At 39.8% G+C, this 17,164-nt stretch overlaps 1 protein-coding gene and 2 long non-coding RNA genes across 13 annotated transcripts in view; 2 read left to right on the top strand and 1 right to left on the bottom strand.

Annotated features, from left to right (window-relative positions):
* Positions 1–17,164, bottom strand: part of LOC110990533 (uncharacterized) — a 270,020-nt gene that overhangs the window by 208,113 nt on the left and 44,743 nt on the right. The window lies entirely within an intron of this gene.
* On the top strand, positions 122–7,495 carry LOC147797893 (uncharacterized). 3 transcript variants are annotated; one of them, XM_087142113.1, is made up of 4 exons: positions 131–436; positions 1,795–2,030; positions 3,218–3,378; positions 3,956–7,495. In XM_087142113.1, the coding sequence occupies exons 2-4, from the start codon at positions 1,838–1,840 to the stop codon at positions 4,256–4,258; spliced, it is 657 nt and encodes a 218-aa protein (XP_086998239.1). In that variant the 5' UTR covers positions 131–436; positions 1,795–1,837; the 3' UTR covers positions 4,259–7,495. The 3 variants fall into 3 exon arrangements, with proteins under 3 accessions (XP_086998238.1, XP_086998239.1, XP_086998240.1); XM_087142114.1 differs by having other exon boundaries at positions 195–436; positions 4,932–7,495; XM_087142112.1 differs by having other exon boundaries at positions 122–436; positions 3,218–7,495.
* Positions 13,961–16,116, top strand: LOC147797894 (uncharacterized). The gene is made up of 3 exons (XR_015426980.1): positions 13,961–14,043; positions 14,435–14,498; positions 14,921–16,116. It is a non-coding gene; the product is annotated as an uncharacterized LOC147797894 (long non-coding RNA).

Below are 17,164 nucleotides of genomic sequence, written 5' to 3' on the forward strand. Positions count from 1 at the left end.
ACCCTACCTCCTATGTGTTATGGGTGCAGCTTAAAATAACACGTGAGCCTCCAAGTAACACAGCAAGCCGCTGCGTAGCGACTACGGCCAATTAGCATTGACGCGTGTGTTGCTGCTTGCCATAGCCAAGTAATGGGTTCGCAACATTGCGTGTAACTGAAATTGGAGGTCACCAACCTGTGACATTATTGTTCAAAATACTGCGCCGTAACGTAGACACCTTGTATAAGCGGCCCAACTGTGAACGCCATGTTCCAGGAAGTGGGTCGCTAAAATAATTCTCAGTGCAACGAGTGAAATCTTGGCAGAGAAATTCCTCGCTACAAAACCATCAGCAACTCTCTCTTAGTTTGAGCATGGAGGTAGATTCTACCTCCATGAAAAGGTAGATTCTACCTCCATGGTTTGAGAAACTTAGAATCAACGTTGAAGAGTGGTGAGTACACATTTTATTTACGAGTCAAAGTTTAATAATAATAATAATGGTAATAATACAAATGATGATGAATTATTTAAAAAACGCTTTCCATGTCAATGACATCTCAAAGCGCTGTACAGTAGAATGCAAAAATCAAATTAACTTTAAACAATTAAACAAAGTAACAGGAGTTATAAAACAAAATTAAAAATTAAGCAGTAAAAACTAAACATTTAAATTAAAATATTAGCTGATGCTTGGCACAAGAGAACAGGAGTAGAGGTGGACATGCTTTATGAATAGGTTAGTCATTTGTCATCAATTCTCCAGCGATAAAGTAGGGAAAGGTTTGAGCGTGTCAGCAATTGCATCACGAACGAGGGAGGCTAGCCCTGGTTCCCGGTTCACTGGTTCTTATGGGTGCGGTGGACAGGGTGTTTTGGGCGTGGAGGACGAAAAGTGGCCACCTGCTTTTCTGCTGGCAGAAAAGTAGGAAAGAAAGTTTTATCAAGTTTTTATAACATGCAGTTTTCGACTTTTCAGTTATACCTCAAAAGCGGAACAAACGTTGTTTGGTTGTGCATTTTTGCAATTTTTCTGTTCGATCGCTGGCAGCCGAAAAGTGGCCAATCTGCTTTTCTCCTTTCGAGCAGGAAGAAAGGAGGGTCAGACGTTTTGACAACAACCCTGAATTGTACATTTTTTCATACCAGAGAAGCATTGTCCATTTGCTTTTGTGCCATCCAAGGGCCACGAACGGGGTCGTGAACCTTTAGTTATGACCATTTCCTTTCTATGAGATTGAAGACGTTACCAATAATTACGGTTTATCTATCTTTTGTAATGCAAGATTCCAATGTTTCCCAAGCAAAGCCTGTGTGTCTATTGGATGATAGCTGTAAAACTGCATTTCATTTCAGCTGCTATTTGCTCTGCCTCACAGGGACACTGATACTGCCGTGTGGGATTGGTCCCCGGAAAGCATGGTTAGGTATTGGTTTCTACGTCTTCACTCTCCCAAAACGGAAACGGTCGTAACCTACCGGCTCATGATTCCATTCACTGCCCACTAAGGACAGAAAAGCAGATGGCCACTTTTTGGCCACCTATTTTAAAATCTGCCTTTCCGGTATCACAAAAGCAGAAAAGTTGAATTCAACTTTGATTTCAAAGACAAACGAGTTTGACGTCAGGAAATAGTTGCAGGAACGTATTTTCCTGATTTAAAATGCGTTCCATTTGGGCAAATTTGCACCACTAATAATGGGTTTGGCGCAGTTATATGACGTTCATATTTACTTTCATATATTCGTTTATGAGCTGGCCAAATGTCACGCGTCAGAGTTGTCATCTTCCCAGTATTCTGTTTTACACAGTTTGGAGGATAGTCATTTCAGTGACTTATTACTTTCGCCCACAATGGCCGACGCCAATGCCTCGATGTCGTCGCTGACAGACTCTGATAGGTGCGCCACCGCTTTTAGGCTGGTCCTTCAGCTGATCGAGGCGGCAGATGTGACCTTCGACAACAGAATCGGCGTTCTGAACAAGATCAAGGAGACCTGGGAGAGGAATGAAGACGTTAACGTGATGACAGGAAATGAGTTTGTTGGTAAGATCAAATACATGTATTTGTGGAAGCATTTAACACCTCTCCCTGTGAACTGGAAGTCCAGAAACTATGTATGCCAATGCAAAACAAATACAATTAATTGAAAGCACTGCCACATATGAATTACTCGTCCTAGGACCGGCTAGTTCTGACTGCAAAAACATAAAAAGCATTAATTCTGCGTATATGTCTTACTGTTCAAAATTTGTTTCCACCCCTGGGCCCAGGTGGGCAGATGTCTGTCGGTAATCTACGGTTGTTCCGATTTGACAGACCACAGCTAGGAGATATGATCGGAGATTTCCAAGTGCATTATGACTTGGGAAATCATTGATGGGAACTGGGAAATTTGGGTGAATTTTATTAGCCAGGATAAAAAGTTCTCTTTGAAACTTGTATCCAGTAAAACATAGAATTGGGGAAAATAGCCCACTTTAGCAATTAGGAGAGAAAGGGATTTTTCATTTCATTTCCTTTTAAAAAGTGTGTAACCCCCCCAAAATGTATCCCACATGCACAGAATATCGGAAACACTGTGCTGGTACAAAATACGATCTTTTGTTTGTCTAGAATCTTTCATTTCAAAATACTAGAATACCACCTTGCTGTAACCATAGACTCCCACCATTTTCTCTGATTTCTTACGGCACCTTTTAACAACTAAGGTGCCTTATAATAATTTATGGTTATGGGTGTTTAAGGAAGAGTTAATAATAGACATCTGGTAGACCTTTTCATGACAACTCACTGTCAATAGCAAATGGGTCTTACCAAAATGCCAAAACTCGAAACAAGGGATTAATACACATGTATTGCCTTGTCATGTGAATGTTAAACCCGGAAAAATAAGTCTCCACAAAGACAACTCTTCAGATTGAGCTGTTTGCTCTTGTATGAAACCATAAGGTAACAAACATGAGCAGGCAACTGCATAACCAGCTTCTGGTGTTTGCCCAGCAGGGAACAATCTGAAAATGGAGGGGGATTGAGCAAAACGTACCACCATGGGTTCAAACCATAAGATCCATCCATCTTTGTCTGGACAACCTTTCAGCAATGTTTCATCCAAACAAATAGCATCAAGCCTAAAATAAGACTTACAAAATAAAAAACCAGAGTGTCTATTTACCCTACACATGATTTGCTTGTTGACATTTCAAACTGCTGTTTCTGTCCTTTCTCCTAAGAACAATCGAGAAATGAGAGAATGGAAAATGGGTCTCCCATCAACAGAAGTTCACCGAACCGCTCAGAATCAAGGAAGCACCTTCGCACCACTAAGTTGAATATCTCCAAAAAGTACAACCTTCTTCATAATGAAAAATCCACGAGGGTTTCTAAGTGTAAGGTGCGTTCAAAATTTCTTCAAACCGTTGAGGGGTTCAGACGTGGTCGTCAGTTACACAAATGTAAGATTTGCAAGAAAAATGTCAGGAACGTGACCCGTCATATGCAAGTTCACAGCGATAAGAGACCACACCATTGCCCGAAATGCCCAAAGTGCTTCAAAGAACTTGCCCAATTCAAAAGGCACTGGGTCAAGGCCTACCATGGTAAATTGTTGAAATGTTATTACTGCTCGAAAAAGTTCATGAATCAAGGTGCGCGAAGACGTCATGACAAGGAACACCACGGCGGTGACAATAAACAGACCGGCAGGCCAGATCCTGCCGCAAAAGGAAAGATCAAAGCAGCGCCCTCAGTTAGAAGAGAAAGTGATGGACCTAGTCAGTCTATCCAGAACACTGATCGACCTCAACGACATCCTCATAATGTCCAGAAGTCGAAAAGGGTACCCAATAATCCAAAGGGACAACCGAGGGCTGCACGCCTTCAAGGACAAACGGCTCCTAGCAGAGAGACCTTGAAGGAGCACGTGCGACGTCATAGTGCGAAACAGTATCCCATTATATCATCCTCTGCAGCCACCACCGGCAAAGACGTCATCGAATCATCGAGCGAGGAAGAGTTTAACCTCACTGATGAAGCTGATGGAGATTGGACCCCAATTGCAACCCCGACCAACCATCGCTCTGGGTCTGAATCAAACCTTCAATGCAAATTCTGTTGGCGACATCTCTCGTCCAACACTCGGCTTCTTGAGCACGAGAACTGTCACAAGGAGAAAAAGAAGCCTTTTCCGTGCCTGGAATGCAACGAAGTGTATTTCTCAGGACCAACCTTGTCATTACATTTGCGAAAAAAACATTAAAAAATTACAAAGGTAGCCAAGAGGGTAAAATTTCTTGAACAAAAAACACTGCTGAATACCTGCACTGTGACAGAAATAGCTCAAGATTAATGCTACTTTGTAAGACGTGAGCGAATTCACAGGGTTTATCGAAGCAGTTAAATGCTTGAGCCTTGTTCATGAAGTCCAAGAAACGACTATTCATCCACCTCTGTCGATTTAACCTAAAGGTATGTCTTTACTGGATAGTTCACTTGTTTAGAAACTGTTTGAGACGATGCTTGCGCGACTAGACGGAACCACATAAAAGACACGTCAAAGTGGACTTTTGTTATTTCATATAGTTTGATCATGTGGACTGAATTTGTCTTATTCAATATTTATCGCCATATGGCAGTCATTTGTAATGGCTTTTATTTCATCGGTAACCTAAAAACAGATCGTCTCGACCTGAGAATTTAATTGCATGATCATAAAACATACTTAAATATTAATATGTTGACTTATATCGCGAGAAGGTAGTGTGGGTTCCCATGCAAGCCTGTGCATAGTCCACGAAGATTTTAACCTTACGCTGTTTGCATACATGGAATGCAAACAATGTTAAAATCTCTTTAACTTTTATGCATCTGTTAATGGTTCCTGATTTTTTTCAAAGTTCTATTTTGTTTAGCGTATAATCTTGAGTGTGTATATTATTTTCCTTTTAGTAAATCTGACAGCAAGTTTGCATGTTGCTTCTTAGGCTGGATGTGTGGGTGAGTATAAGTAAGTAAATTCCTCACAAAACACACACACACACACAAATGCATAATGCTGCCATATACATGACTGAATAAAGCAGGCAAAGTGCACTATGTACTTGTGACTTGTTTTCAAAGTGACTTCTTTTTTTCCACCTGAGTACAGAGAAATATTTTTATGTATTAATGTTTCTAGACAACCAAATAACTGTTGCATGTATAACCGTATTTATGTGGGCTTAGGAGTCCGTTTAATGTACGTATGTTTACTGTTAGGAATATTATACAATTTATTTCTTCAACATGTGTGTGTTTTAAATACCTTGGTTCATATCGATATATAAGTTTGTTTTCTTGTAACTGACCAATAAGAGCTATTGACCAGGCAAGGTTACATTTAAACATCTTATAATATCTTTGTACGTACTTGTGTTCCTGATGACAATGGATTAATAACTTGACTTAGTGCCTTTTGACAATTTATTGCTAATTCAACTTTTCCAAGTAAACGTAGACTTTAAATTACATTAAGCAATTCTACAGTGATAATTTGCAGCTTGTTGAAGCTTTTATCATTTTGAGGGGGCACAATGCCCTGAGGCATAGTAGAAAATATTAAGAATACATTTTCTTGATGTATATACCAAACGGTATATTTATACAAATGTAACTTAACATGTACGGGAAGGGCAAAACCCCCGCAAAAATACCTTCACGGTGACCATACAGTACTCAGTATGAAAACAATAAAGACCGACATCTGTCAGCGATATAATTGTGTGAGTGCGTAGACTCAACTAATCAGAGTTACAAACCTCCATAACAGGGTAGCTGATCCATATTAATGAGTCGTTAATTTTAGTCAGGTGCTGTCAACATAAATAAAATGCTGTCACAGAAATACCTATACGTTGGCGTTCACAGGAGATGTTGGAATTGCTCTGTCTCAGCGACAGATTCAGACTCGGTTTCATGTACATATATTGCAGTGGATTATCACATTGAAGACAGTTGAAAAGCAATGAGAACGAACCTACGAAAAAAATTCTCCTAAAATTAAAATTTACTCGACAAATAGAGCATCCAATGAAAAGAGTTTCAACTGCGCAATGATGGGTTCCGCTGCACTGATTTCAAAGTTAGAGTGAAGGGAGGTAGGGAAGGAAGGGAACCAGTGCAACTGCATAACAATGGAATCAGCAAACATTGGATTTGATTTTTTTCAAGATCATTCGTAATGGGATATCTAACGTCTTAACTTTATGCTGATGTGCAGTGAAATGCTGTGACGAATGTACTCCAAATTTCTGGTAAGCTTAATTGCATTTCAAACAAGAAAGCTCTATGATTTGCATTGGCTAAATGTGAATGATCTAATGAAATCAATAAAGTTATCTGTGTGTGATTGGCTATTAAATTTGAAACATTTTTTGTAATATTTCCTTAATTAAAGCGCTATTGTATTGAAATCGGTAGTCGATTGTTGACTGAATAGTAGTCTTAGTTTGTTAATATAGGTGGTTTATATTGTAAGTATTCCTACGTAGCACAGCATTCTTTCTCAATCTGTAATATGTGGCATACGTTTCATATAATATTTGTACAAAATTGTAAAATACCAGCGCCGTTAACATTTTCAAGATATTTCAAAACAGATTTTAACCTGACCCTAAGATTGGTCTGGTCTACAAATATTTACCATTAGAGTAGGATAAGAATTGCAGAATAAAGTTCGGGAATCACTCATGGCAACATGTAATATGTTTAACCCAAATTTGGAGAAATCATTCTCCTCACAGTTGAACAGGTCCTTTTTGTCCAGCTTCCCTATTCTTGATTCAGACTTTTCCTTTCTGGGATTCGAGAACGAGCACGTCATATTTTCAACAGGGGAGAGCGTCATCAACGCCGTAAAATGTGTGGCCCGTCTCTTTCGAAGATGTGTTAGTATTTATTTTTCATTACTATTCATTTTCATGGTCCGGCAATCGTCCGTTGACAAAGTAGATATTTTGAATACAGGAGGTTAGCCTCATTCCAATGTTTGCTGTAGCTAATCGGAGAACGCCACCAAACTGTTTCCTTCCCTGTGCTTATTTCACAACCGTTAAAGGTCATAATGATAAAAAAATGGAGGTACTGCATATGGGTCGTTCATAATGTAATCTGAAATTAGGTTTCAGTGTAAAAAGGTCAGTGGAAACTATACCCTAATATTTACCTTGGGAAAAACTTAACAGTTCTGAGGTTTCATTTCTACTAAGGTTTTCGTAAAGCCTTTGAAATTTGGTTGACTTTTTGAATCTACAAGACAATAGTTAAGATGTTTATCTTGATTTGTCAAATGGCAAAGATCCGGTGGCGTAACATTGTGCCCAAACTGGGGATTGGATTGGGAGGAATGACTCTCCCGGCCATGGAAATTCGGAAAGCCGGGGGGGGGGATTTGACATTACACAGGGGCGATGTATTCGTTACACAGAGGTGCGTTTGTGATCAGTATTAAATTCAGGCAGAATTTCCCTATCTTACATCAGAATGACATATTTAATGCTTTTGATTTGTTTCCATTTTTGAGGTATATTGAATACAATTTAGTCTTTAGAAGACCACGGAAATCTTCAACATCCGCTTTAATGTTTTACTCACAAGAAGGGGGGATCCAATAGCCATTCCCACCTCAAAACCCAGGGGATACATACCAGTCCCCCCACCCCATGGATTTACAACCATGCACAGATACACTGATTACCATGGGGGATGAGTGATCCACATAGTCCGCGAATGATTTGACGTAGTTGTGTCATTCATTATTTCATAAATTACAATATCAAAATTAACTATCATGTCGTTTGCAAACCTTCACGGTTTGTCATGTGAAAGTGTTGCCGTGTGACTGTGTTTTCGCGGTGGGAATTGTTTAATTCAAATTTCCACATTAACACAAAACCGAAAGGATTCCACCCGAGTGAATTACCCACTACCGGTCACTACGTTCCCTGAGCATTTGTAAAACCGGAACCTGTGAGCCTGGACTGGTCCCCGGTAGGCATACGTAAAAAGGAAAAAGAAATGGAATTGAAAGACCCCCCCTCCGTGTTGCAATTGGTCATTGTTTGATCATACTCTCAGGAATTCTTTTCAGACATCTTGGGGAATTATTAGGTACCAATGGTCTAGAATATCTTTGGGGTTTTGACAATAGTTTGGCTTATAATTGCTCAATGCTGTTCACTAAACACCAGCAAGCTTTTGGGATGGAATCAAGGGAAACAAGACGTCTGATGGAGTCAATGATCTTATGTTATCAAATTCATATGGAATCTAAGGAATTCTTTTCAGACACCAAGGGGGATATGTTAAGTGACAATAGGCTGGAGTGTGTATAGGGATTGGACTTGTTTGACTGTCCCATTTCGTGCCTGGTATATTCAGATTTGCAGTAGCCTTTTTCGAGCAGCAAAATTCGTTGATTTCTTCTGTTCCTGTTACAGAAATCATGATACTTTTGCACCCTGGGATTTTACAAAATGTAAAACCAATTAAGATGAAGCCAGCGCTGAACTAAAGGCCATCCTGATGGTCACCAGCTTGCAATTGGTTTTTATTTATTTTTTTTCTGGTTACGAAGAAGAAAAGGGGAAATATTCTATCAGCTCCTGTTTAAGTCTGCATTTAGTGGAATTCGTTTCCTCATTTGCGTAAAACCGGCAATATTCCTCCGGTTTCATTATCTGTAACAGATCCTTGCGCTCGGAGGACGTCTGCAAGACGTCGGAGACTACGTACGTGTTGCGAAACCAGTCTAGGCTGAACCATGCTTTTACACTCAGGGGGCGCTGTTCATAATGCAGATGTATTTTACATGTGTTTAAATAAGTATTTCCCTATCATGTTTTGTTTGCAAAATATTATTACTATTCAAAGCTGTGGATTCATAATAAATTCAAAAATTTAAAAATAAATAAATAAAAGGTCTCACCTTATGGGGCCTCTATTAAATTTTTCTCGAGAAATGGAGGTCCCAGTGAATCGAGTTTCAACTGCCCAATGATTGGTTTCCGCCGCAATGAAGAGTGAATGCAGGAAGGGGACCAGTGTAACTACATAACAATGAAATTCTCACGTGGGGTGACGCGCATTCATAAATTCGCGGGCCTCGTGGAATTAAAAGGAGCATCAGAGTATCTGCGCAATTTTACAGTCAAAGTAAGTATGCCATTTTTGAGTCAAAATTAACTGTTGTGGACCCTCAAGAGATGAAGTGGCATAGTTAACGGTTTAGAGAGTAAACTGCACTAATCAAAGATAGAACACAGGCGAGTTTAGCACGAAATTCAATTTCGATTGTGACTCGTTCACTTCTTCGTGGTACACTGGTAGGCTATGTTCGGGGGTTCAAGTTCCATAATTTACGGAAATCACTTATTTCCATTGCAGCAGTCTATTAGGCATTTAGAAAGTGATACCATGTCTAAAACGTCAAATTTAGCAGTGAAATTTTTGAAGGATTACCTTGAAAAACATTTAGAATTTTCGGACCAGTCTTGTGAGGTTTATGGCAAGGGCGTCATCAAGTGATGGCTGGATACGGAATTCTTAAAATGCCACATTTTCTTCCAAAGTCGTCCACAAAATGGCTCTTCAACCCTTTGGGTAATAGAAAGACGTCCCAAGGAAGCAAAGATAATTTGGGAAGTATATGGCCTTACATTCTGGTTTGAAGTTGGATGCATTCCTTTAACATGTCCGATGTCGCATGCTGCCATACTCCCAGTAATTATTCCCTGCAATGACCTAATAGCCATCAGAAAGCAAACACAACAAATAGAAAAGTTCAATTTAGAAGGGAAAGAGTCTAGTCGTTTACTTAGAAAACACAGGAATTTTCTGAACAGTTCCATAGGGTTTGTGCACAGGTTGTCAAGTGGCGTCCGTATGTAGAACTCCCCCCTGCCAATCAGAAAACCACTCGGACTACACAGTAGGTAGCAAAATTCGAGACCTGGCGAGTACACCATCAGGGACGCGAAGACATGAAACCAGAAAGAGATTCCTTTGTGAAATTTGTATAGTCAGTTCGTTGTCTGTTTGTCATCAGTTGTCGTGCAAAAACAGCCTCACTACTGGTCCAAGGTCATACTACTGGTCCAAGGTCATACTTCCCAGATTACGTGTGCTTTTGTTTTTACATAGAGGGTCATGGAGCCATTTTGTGGAGGATTTTTAAAGATTGGAAGTTTATCCTTTTGGCAAATAAATACTTGCAGGGTCCTAAAAGTAAGGATTGAACTAAAGTAGACGTGGCATCTACTCAAATTCTCAAATTTATGAAGCTGTTGACTTTTAAGATAAAATTGGGATGGAGTGTAAGGTTTTGTCCTAGAGCCTTTAAATTAGAGCTATCGATGATTGGGGGAGTGATTTAAAATTGTATTTTGTCATTTTACAGATGATTCCTGTGCACCTTGATTTCAATCGGCGAGGGAGACTGGAAGCAACACTCCCACAAAGAGTCCACATAGCGCCCGCCAAGAGCCCACACAGAGCCCACAAAGAGTCCACATAGAGCTCGTATGAAGAATGTTGCGGTGAAGATGCCTGCATAATCAAACTCAATGCAACAAGATTCTGCCATTTGAACTGGAAGTGAGACAATGGACCCTACGATCAGACAAGATCGTTGAAATTGCCGTAATCCAGCGTTAGCCTGCATGCCACAGGGAACGAATTGAACGTGGTATTGGCTTATTTGTAAAATACAAGCCAATTCTGTTCTTTCTGATATACTGACTCGCTATGCATCAATTGAGGGTCATGTCATTTTGAGATCATTTCCTCATAGCCATGAAAATAATCCCACCAATCACTTTCCATAAGCCATATTAACCTCAACCAACCCTCAACCACCAATACGTGTAGTAAATAACAACCCCATTAACCATAACCATTTACCAAATGAACCTCAACCATCAACCGTGAACCGTAAATAACCCTGACAACTATAACCATTTACAATGTAAACTTAAGCACTAACCATTGACAAAAATTAACAGTTCCATTAACGGCTTAAACCCCAACTAACCCCAACCATTAGCAAACAAATAACCACAAGCCATTACCCCTATTAAATGATTTGCCAGTAAACCATTTCTTAATTCAAATGAGGAAAATGATCCGTCAAAATGCTATAAAAGACTTTAAAAATACACGCAGTTTATGTACTTAACTACGCAAAATGGTTTCTTGGATAAAATAAATACATAGTCTTTACCAAACGAGGGAAATCAAGATTATCTGTCCGTGGACTCTGAGCTTTGACTTTGAGAGATGAAAAGGGGGGAATTCGTGGACAAGACACAAGCAAGTGATTGAATAGAAAAAGCTGTCTTGAAGAAAACAGAACAGTGTCGGTGAGGAAAAGATGGAGAGGATTCTGAATGATGTACTGGAAAGAATGGCTTATGTCTGGAATCAGTCCCACTGCAGTTATTGTCGTTCAACTTGAAGGAATGTCCGTAGAGGTGAGAATTACTCATTACAGATATTCAGTCTTTTTATAGCACTTCACCCAGAGATTCTGTAGTTTGGAGTGTCTAAGGACTGTACCCATTGCAATCAAACCGCTATACCTGTAGCGACCAAAGAAATGGCCGCATGACCGCTGGTGTTATGAACAAAATGCCAAACTCGAGTGTGTCGCACATTTTGTACACTCTGGTTCAAAGATTCATGTGAGCAAACTTATCTCAAAAAGAGATCATTTGAATAAGTGCTGGTAAATTCTCCACTGATTTCTGATTTAAATAGACCTACGTTTATTATATAAAATAATCAGTCACCGCTTCAATCAATCAGAATCTGTGGTAGAGGTGTTGTACAACAAATATTGACTGCTGAATTTTCTTGTGGTGTAGGAAAGCGAGCCTCCTGATATGAGGTGATCCATTTAACATTGTCTTCCAAGGTCAATCTGTCGATGTCAATTATGGCTAATGAAAGAAAATTCCAAAAGTTAAACAAATCCAAATGCATGTTTGTCAGATTTTTCCCCAACCTGGTTTCCAATCTACGGAAGTGTTTATAGGACATGACAGAAAAAAATTGGGCCTGCTATTTCGCCCGGGCGAAATAGTAATCCGCCCGGGCAACAATAACATGCACTCTAAGCACTTAAATGTACCCTATATGCTTTCTTTAACCAATCATTGTCATTACTTCCTTGATTCCTAAGCGGGTATATAAGTTGTTTAATTTCTCATTAATGTCTGTTAATGTAAAATGAATGCTTTTCGTTTCTACAGGGACCACATTCTACTTTGACGAGTAACCTGAATCAGTGGAGGCTAAGAAACTGGAAATTTGGTACAAGGTAAGTTATCACCAAGAGACCCTGCTTGTCTAAGCCAATTCGTCTATCGCGCCATTGAATATACTTTTTACTTTTCAATGTTTCAATGCTTGATTGACTTTGCTTGATTTTGCAGGCTTCGTCCGATGTGGGACAAAGGGGAGTGTTGGTTTAAACGGTACAACAGCAGATGGGTCATCCCAAGTAGAGGCCGGGGAATTCAAGACTTGCATGTTCATAAGGTGAGGTAACCATTTCTTACAGGCGTGAACATGCACAAGAACCCCGGATCATAGCAACTAGGCCTGGTAAAGTAGCCCTTCATTTTTTTGTCTAAGCAAAGTTGAAACCTCTTTTTCAATTTTGCTTTTTGAACCACTTGGGGAGTTTGAAAGCATTGAAAGAAAATCCCTTGAGAGCATTTTTTCTAGTATTTTCCCATGTTTGGTAACTAGTCCACAACGGTTGCTAAGAGGCCAATGGTGGAAAAAAATTATATGTTTTATTGAAACTGGTTTTGAAAACGTTCTGTAGAGTTCAAATTGATTTTCTGATGTTTGCCAAGGTTCTGTTTTAGCAGTGAAATGGATCATTTTTAAGTCAGGTTAGTACTTTCCCAGAATGGTTCAACTACATGTTGTGATTGTGCGGGGTGGTGGTCTCTCACAGGTCATCGGCTCAAATTGAGCATTTCCTGTAAATCTGAATTTGTAAGGACTATGGGATCATCTATATCCCGATGTCCTCAAGACGGGTGATGGGATCTTCTATATCCCTACATCCCCAACGCAAGACCAGCAGGACTATGGGATCTGCTACATCCCTATGTCCATCCGGGGGCGGATCTTGAGTGGCTATAAAAGGGAGGACAACTTTAACTCGGCTCCTTGGGGAGCTTGCATGATAAAACTATATTAAGCTTCATATGTTAAAAAGAAATGGCATGATTGTCATAGCAACAGCATCAAATATCTCATTGGTGTAAGAAAGACAATTGAGAATCGGTGATCACAGAGAAAAATGTGTAGGGTAATGTAAGGGAACTTGCCCCTGGATCCGTCCCTGCTGCAAGGCTCCAAGGTCATCTCTAGGGCATACGTAACTTCCTCAGGGATTTTTTTTTAGTAGTGAAATGAAACATTTCACTGTAGGAATTTTTTCCCTTTTAGCTCAGTGAGATCTGTTATATCTCTCTGAGAAATGCAGAGACTACGGGATCCCCTATATCCCTATGTCGTTAGGGCTTAGGTGGGTGCGGAGATCGAAATGAAATTGGAACTCGCTCCAGTCGGAGTCCTGGGGGGTTCCAATGCGAGACGTGCGAAACCTAAGGGGTTAGGCGTGAGCTCCTTGCGCGCCGTCTAGCCCTACCAACGTTTTTGTTAGCCGCAAAAGATGCAGGTAGTTGTGTTCCTCGTGTTGAGGGCCGCGGACTTCTTCCATAGGGGCATGGCCCTGTTATCATTGATGGTTAGCAAGGGCGCTGGTACGTCCTCTCATCTCCCGGGGATGAGGGGGCGCGCGTGAGTAGGCAAGGGCACTCTCCTTCGGGAGGGCGGACCGGACAGTGGCAGATGGTGCCCCTGCGGCCACAGGGTAACACCAGTCTGTCCAGCGATGGGCCCGCTAATTGCCGAAAGCGTGCGGGGCTGGTATCCTGGGACCTTCACGTGGTGGCCCTGTTTTCACTAACCTTACCAGGATAATCATTGTACTTCAGCATCAAAGGTGAGCATGTGATTACTCATCAAAGTAATTTATCGAAACAACTTTCTTTGTTCTTTTGCTTATCATCAAAAAATTGTTTAAAGTAAAACTTTATTCCAGAATTGGAATAGTGAACCCTGCGAAAGTAGCATTCGTTGCCCATCGACACACCTCAACATCACTTAATTCTTGCTTCGTTCCTTGAGACTGAAGACTTTAAAGTTCTCTGCTTATTCAAAAGCTTTTAAAAAACAGTCTTTTTATTTAGAGAAAACCTAGAGATATGATTGATTCTCAAAATGTAGTGTCTACATTATCAAAATCTTCTGTGAAACCATAATCGAAATAAGGAAAAAAAATGTGCTCAAATTGAAATGCCTTTCACTCAGAAAGTTCTTTTTCATTATGACAGACAATGAGGAACTATGAAGTGATACACGATGGACGCAGTGATCAAATCCTCTACCTTCGTGCTGGTATGTAATTGTGTCATTGTGAATTGCAACCAAGTCACAGCAGCATCAGATGCATTGGTGGCGTCTTGTTCCCCCATCCCCAGGAAAAAACCTAAATCATTAAGCCTCCAACTGCTCTCTGTTTGTTACTTATGCACAACTTTCCACCTACATTTCCTTAAACCTAAAGTGAAGTGGTATTCGTGAGTCTTGTCTGCATTGGCAATCTTTATCAAATCATTTGATCATTGTGTGCCCCGAAATAGGACAAATTGAAATGTCATGACGCAAAAAGCCCCCCCCCCACTTAAAAAAAGGAATGAGCATGTTTAATATCTTACAGGAGTATTGAGCCTCCTCTATAAATTGAAAAGTAACTTCTTGTAGTTCCATATTGTTGTAGTGAATTGTTCTTTTCATTTTTGATACATGTATCTGGTCAGTCCAGGTGCGCCAACCGAAGAAAAGGCGTGGATGCTTTGCAGTGGGTTGAGCCATGTGCTGGATGATGAATATCACCGATGATGTCTCCATGGCAACACATACCAAGTAACGGTGTCTACTTTGAGGAACACAAGGCTGCTTGATTACAATTCTTTAAAACCAACTGCAAAAATGTCTCACAAAATATTTGATCAGAAGTTTGCAGCATGTTTCCAAACCTCTGCCCTAAAACTTAGTGGTCTCCAAATAAATCTTTATACATGTGTAATAACAAATTGAGTTTATAGCTACTTCATCTTTTTGAAAATTGGCTTTGACATGAACTCTGAACTTTTTGGGCGTTTTTCTAATCCAAGGAGTATTATGCCAAGCAGGTCAGAAAATAAACACTCCCTTAAAAAAAAAGCACTTTGAAATTGTCAAAGTCATCATGCAGGAGTAGGTGACCATAAACACTCATTCTTATTTAACAAAATACATTATTAATTTCGGAAGTTTCAAAATGATGTAGGCCTAATCTAGAAGTAGTATTTGCGAGAATTTTGTGACTAATTATTTTACGTAATTGTTACGTCCATTATCTGTTGATTAGATTCTCATGTGATGGGTATCGACATTCTCTCATCTTATCCTATCAGACGATATGTTACAATTAGAGCATGGTTACAACATAAACCTTCTCTAAAAAGACGATAGGGCAGATCAGAATGTTTTTCTTGAATGCCCTGAAAGTAACATCTAGTGTTGGTATTTCAAAATGGGAATCAACGCTTGAGGCGAGTAACCTTCTAACAAAATTAGGATTTTGTTGTGAGGAAAGCAATTTTATATGAAATTGAGAACCAACACTAAGTTGCAAAAGACCAGCATTCAGTAATCGTGTGATATTTTATTATTTTGTAAGTAATGTCCATAATGAATCAAAGCCACAGAATGAGATAAAAGTTTCGTGATCGTTTGTTAATTTACGAATTTGTCCTGGCAGTTTTCTGGATACAATCTATAGTTTGGAGAGAGGGCCTCTTCCAGGGTAATGAATAAGTGTTTGTTGTAAAAATATTTCAAAAGTCAAATGATGAATTGGAGATGTTTTTGTACTATGTAGTTTGTCTTTTTTCGTCTTTGGTTTTCAAATTAAAGTGCCAAATTTAGTGGTGTCGAGTGCAGTCAATAAATTCTCAGTGATGTCCCTTAATTAACAAGTTACATGTTCTTGTTTCTTACCGTGTCTCACAGTTTGTAATAAAGTCCCACCGCCAAACTGTTTTAATCCCTTGGGAATTAATAAAACTACCCGACATTGCCAAACTAACCTGCCTTAAATTCCCGTGTAGCGGTGGGGTTCGAGTGAGGCAAAATTGCTGATAAGGAGGGACAGGCTGGGAGATTGAATGTTTGTTTTGAAACTGATTTGTAAAATTCTGAGCATTTTTTCCGTTTCTTTTTGGACGAGAGAACCATCCAGCACCCTCTATTGTAGGGGCTTTGCAGTTGTCTTGGAACTTTGTGTCAGGTTTAGTTGGGCTTCCTCACTGTGTGGAACAATCAGATGTCTGATTTGAATAATAGCAATATATGTTGACGCCTGTGAACCGATCCTCAAGAGTTTATTTCTTAAAAGTGTTTGTTTTTAGCTTTTTATTTCATGACCGAGAGATTGCTTTTGGAGCTTGCTTTATTTTTTCACTATTGACGAAATGACAGCGTGAATTAGTTGATGGAAGCCTTTCAATAGTCAAAGTTTTCTCTGGTAAGATTTATGTTCCGGAATTGATTCAGAGACTGCCCCCCTACACCGATAATTGCAGACACACGTTGTCGATGCATGGAACTGGACCCGGTTTATTGTGATTACCTGACAACAAACAACTTTGCATCCATAGTCTGCTATCATTGTTCAATATCGATCTCGTCGGGATCCATCACTTTGAGTAAAAGATCAAGTTCCTGGAAAAGAAAAAAATAGAAAAAAATAAAAAATAAAAATGAGGCGCTGTTGCAGCTCTTTCAAAGAGGAGAAAGGGTTGAGGCACATACATGAAGTCGACTCGTACTAGGCACAGACGAAAAACTTCGGGGAGGGCCGTGGGTCTTAATTTACTTTCTCATTCTCTAGGTAAAAAAAAATACTGATTAGTTTTGATCATCAGGCCAATAGAGGGGGCTATTGAATTTTTAAAAAACCTTTTACATTTTTCTAGAGGGCGCCATACTCAAATTGCACGCCGTTCAATGGAACCACG

The sequence above is a fragment of the Acanthaster planci genome, linkage group LG10 (assembly GCF_054643075.1).
Source record: "Acanthaster planci isolate LZ-2023a linkage group LG10, COTS_SCS, whole genome shotgun sequence".
NCBI lineage: Eukaryota > Metazoa > Echinodermata > Asteroidea > Valvatida > Acanthasteridae > Acanthaster > Acanthaster planci.